The sequence below is a fragment of the Bison bison genome, unplaced genomic scaffold (assembly GCF_000754665.1).
Source record: "Bison bison bison isolate TAMUID 2011002044 unplaced genomic scaffold, Bison_UMD1.0 scf7180017864192, whole genome shotgun sequence".
NCBI lineage: Eukaryota > Metazoa > Chordata > Mammalia > Artiodactyla > Bovidae > Bison > Bison bison.
The window spans coordinates 2,037,990-2,041,089 of NW_011494764.1; the positions used below are offsets into that span (position 1 = coordinate 2,037,990).

The 3,100-nt window shown below is 46.1% G+C and overlaps 1 protein-coding gene across 1 annotated transcript in view; it reads left to right on the forward strand.

Annotated features, from left to right (window-relative positions):
* Positions 1 to 413: 413 nt before the first annotated feature.
* The window catches only part of ABCC12 (ATP-binding cassette, sub-family C (CFTR/MRP), member 12), a 62,382-nt gene continuing 59,695 nt past the window's right edge, over positions 414 to 3,100 (forward strand). The window contains 1 exon segment of the mRNA XM_010843900.1: positions 414 to 532. Within this exon segment, the coding sequence (XP_010842202.1) occupies positions 414 to 532 (119 nt within the window).

Sequence of the window (3,100 nt, forward strand, 5' to 3'; positions counted from 1 at the left end):
ATATCTGAAAGAATCAGGGAGAAAAGGGGGTTTGTATGTGTAACAAACTTCAATCTGGGTCACGTTAAGGCAGCAGACACATCTTCTTGGGTTCTTTTGCTGGGCTGGTACTTAGGCTTTGTTATCGGCTGGCTCCTGGTAGAAAACCTGCAATAGGCTTTTCTCCTGGTCAGCCCAAAATGGGAAAAAAGAGGGACAGAATGTCTTTGCTAATAAGGAAGGCTCTTAATTATGGGGCGTCTGACCACCCTCACTCATGGTGTGAAAGGTTAATTGGTGAAACCATATTGGCACTGATCTGGGTGGAGTAGGGGCTGCCTAACCCCATTTCAGAGTGTCCTCATCTCCTCATCTTTCTGCTGCAGAGTGAAGGTCGCTAGACCAAGAGCCCAGGGCTCTAGACTGCCATCAAGATGGTGGGTGATGGCCCCTACCTTATCTCTGACCTGGACCGGCGAGGCCAGCGGAGATCATTCACAGAGAGATATGACCCCAGCCTGAAGACCATGATCCCCGTGAGACCCTATGCAAGGTAAGTCAGGAGGAGGATTGAAGGGAGGTCTGGGCAGAACGTCCAGGAATCATTTCCAGCCCATCAGGACAGTGAACACTGCCCCTGCTTCCCACATTGCTGCTCTGTATGCTTGTAGTTTTGGCCTTCCATCCACCCATCCATTTTTAAAATTTATTGACCATTCACTTCAAGAATCCTCCTTTCCTTTGGTGGAAAGGAGGCAACAGCCAATGTTTAAGGAGAGCTTGCCGTGTGCCAGGACCTGTTTGGGTGCTTTACAAATATCTTCTCATTCATTCCTCACAACCACCCTGGAGGTGTTGTGATTATATTTATCTGATGTGTGAATAAGTGAGGCACAAATAAATAAATAACATGCACAAAGTTAATCACGTAGATATTACTTGGTAACAAACTGCCTCTGTGCTTAGTAGCCTAAAACAATTACCATTTCTTTAGCTTGAAATTTTATAAGTGGTTCAGCAACTTGAGCTAAATAAACGGTGATTGTTTTAGGCATGACCAGATTTTCTTATGCATTGCTGGTCAGCAAGATGGCTGTGCTTCTGGGGGTGATGGGCTGGGGGAAGGCGGGCCCCATGGACTATGAACTTCCAGCAGGCTAGCCTGCATTAGGTTCACCATTTCTTTCACTGCCTTCTCTTGGCCAAATCAAGTCACATGTAAGCCCAGATTCAAGGTGTGGAGAAACAGATCTGACGTCTTGAAGGAAGAAGCTGCAAGGGTCTGGAACACAGATGGAGAGAGAGAATTGGGTTGAACTGCAGAATAGGAACTTGGGAAGTCTGATTTCCAAGCTCACATGCTTAACTACAATGTGATATTATATTACTATATGTGTATTCTTAACATTACATTAACTATAATATTTTAAAAAGCTGCTTTTTCTCAGTGGTAAAGAATCTGCCTGCCAATGCAGGAGCACAGGAGATGAGAGTTTGAATCCCATGGACAGAGGAGCCCGGGGGGCTAAAGTCTATGGGGTCACAAAGAGTCGGACATGACTGGGCAGCTGAACGCACATGCATGCAAACACACACACCTTTTCTACATGAGAAGTGCCCTATAACCTGTCCTCTGAGCAGCAGAAGGCCAAGTGACATCTCCACGGTGAGATGATATAGCCCTGCTGTCCTTCCAGAATACGAGACCAAAGATAAACCTGTGAGCCCTCTAAGGTGAGAGGTGAAGGTTGAAGGGTCATGGCATGGGCTACCATCTTTAGTTCCAGGCAGGAGAGCTCTAAGTACCCACTGTTTTGGCTCTGTTCACAATTTTGTGGAAAGGCAGTGTGATATAGTGCTTAAGAGAAAGATGGGAGTCAGCAAGTGTTGGTCTTGATTTCTTGCTTCACCACTCACTAGCTATAAGACTTGGGTAAGTACTATAACCTCTTTTTGCCTTGATGTTCTTGTCTATGAAATGGGATCATAATGTCACCCAAATACTTGGGCTGTTGTTAGGATTATATGATATAATGCATTAAAGTTACCCTTTAGGAAATGTTTACTATGTACCAGGCACATAGCATTAATACCTTATTAGTATTATTTTAGCTTGGGTTCTCCCAAAAGCAGAGCATGAGTCAAAAACTTGGATGCAGGTAGCTCATTTGGGAGGTGACATCAAGGAGCAGGAGGAAAGATTTAGGGAGAGTGAGGCAGGGAAGGAGAACGTGTGTGTTGTCAGTGTCACTGCTTGTAGACATGGGGACTGGATTCTACTAGGCCCTCTCCAGAAGTATACAATTTTCTACCCATAGGATGGGAGGTGGGGGCATTTGTCTGTGGGCTCTTATATTCCATTAGTTAGGTTTTCTTTTTGGGGGCATGGAAAATGAAAGTGAAGTCGTGACTGACTCTGCAACCCCATGGACTGTAGCCTATCACGCTCCTCCATCCATGGGGTTTTCCAGGCAAGAGTACTGGAGTGGGTTGCCATTTCCTTCTCCAGAGGATCTTCCTGACCCAGGGATTGAACCTGGGTCTCCTGCATTGTAGGCAGACGCTTTACCGTCTGAGCCATCATTAGCCCCCTGCAATTCTGGGCTACACTTATGCTCTGAGAAGACCCCGAAGGTAGTGAAAAGAGGCACAACACACCTGTGAGATGGGACACTGTCAGCAGAGCCCAAGCTGCACAGCGTTGTCCTCCACGGCTGAGATTGGAGGTAAATGTGACCAAGTCTACACAAAGTCTGTGACTCAGAGCATCTTGACAGCATCTGCTACAAGTACAAAGCTCTTCCAGGGCCTGGAATATAGCGAACACTCAGCAAGTAGACTCTTATTCCATCTTATATGGTTAATTCCTCAAGGGCAGAAACACATCTCTTCCTCCTCCCTTATTGCTTTTCTTTTCCACTTCCTCTACCTCCCCTGTCCTCCTTTATCTGCTAGCTAATATTTATATCATAGTTGTTTAGTAGCTAAGTTGTGTCCAGCTCTTGCGACTCATGGACCATAGCCCACCTCTGTAGGCTCTGTAGGCTCTGTAGGCTCCTCTGTCCATGGGATTTCCCAGGCAAGAATGCTGGAGTGGATTGTCATTTCCTCCTCCAGGGAT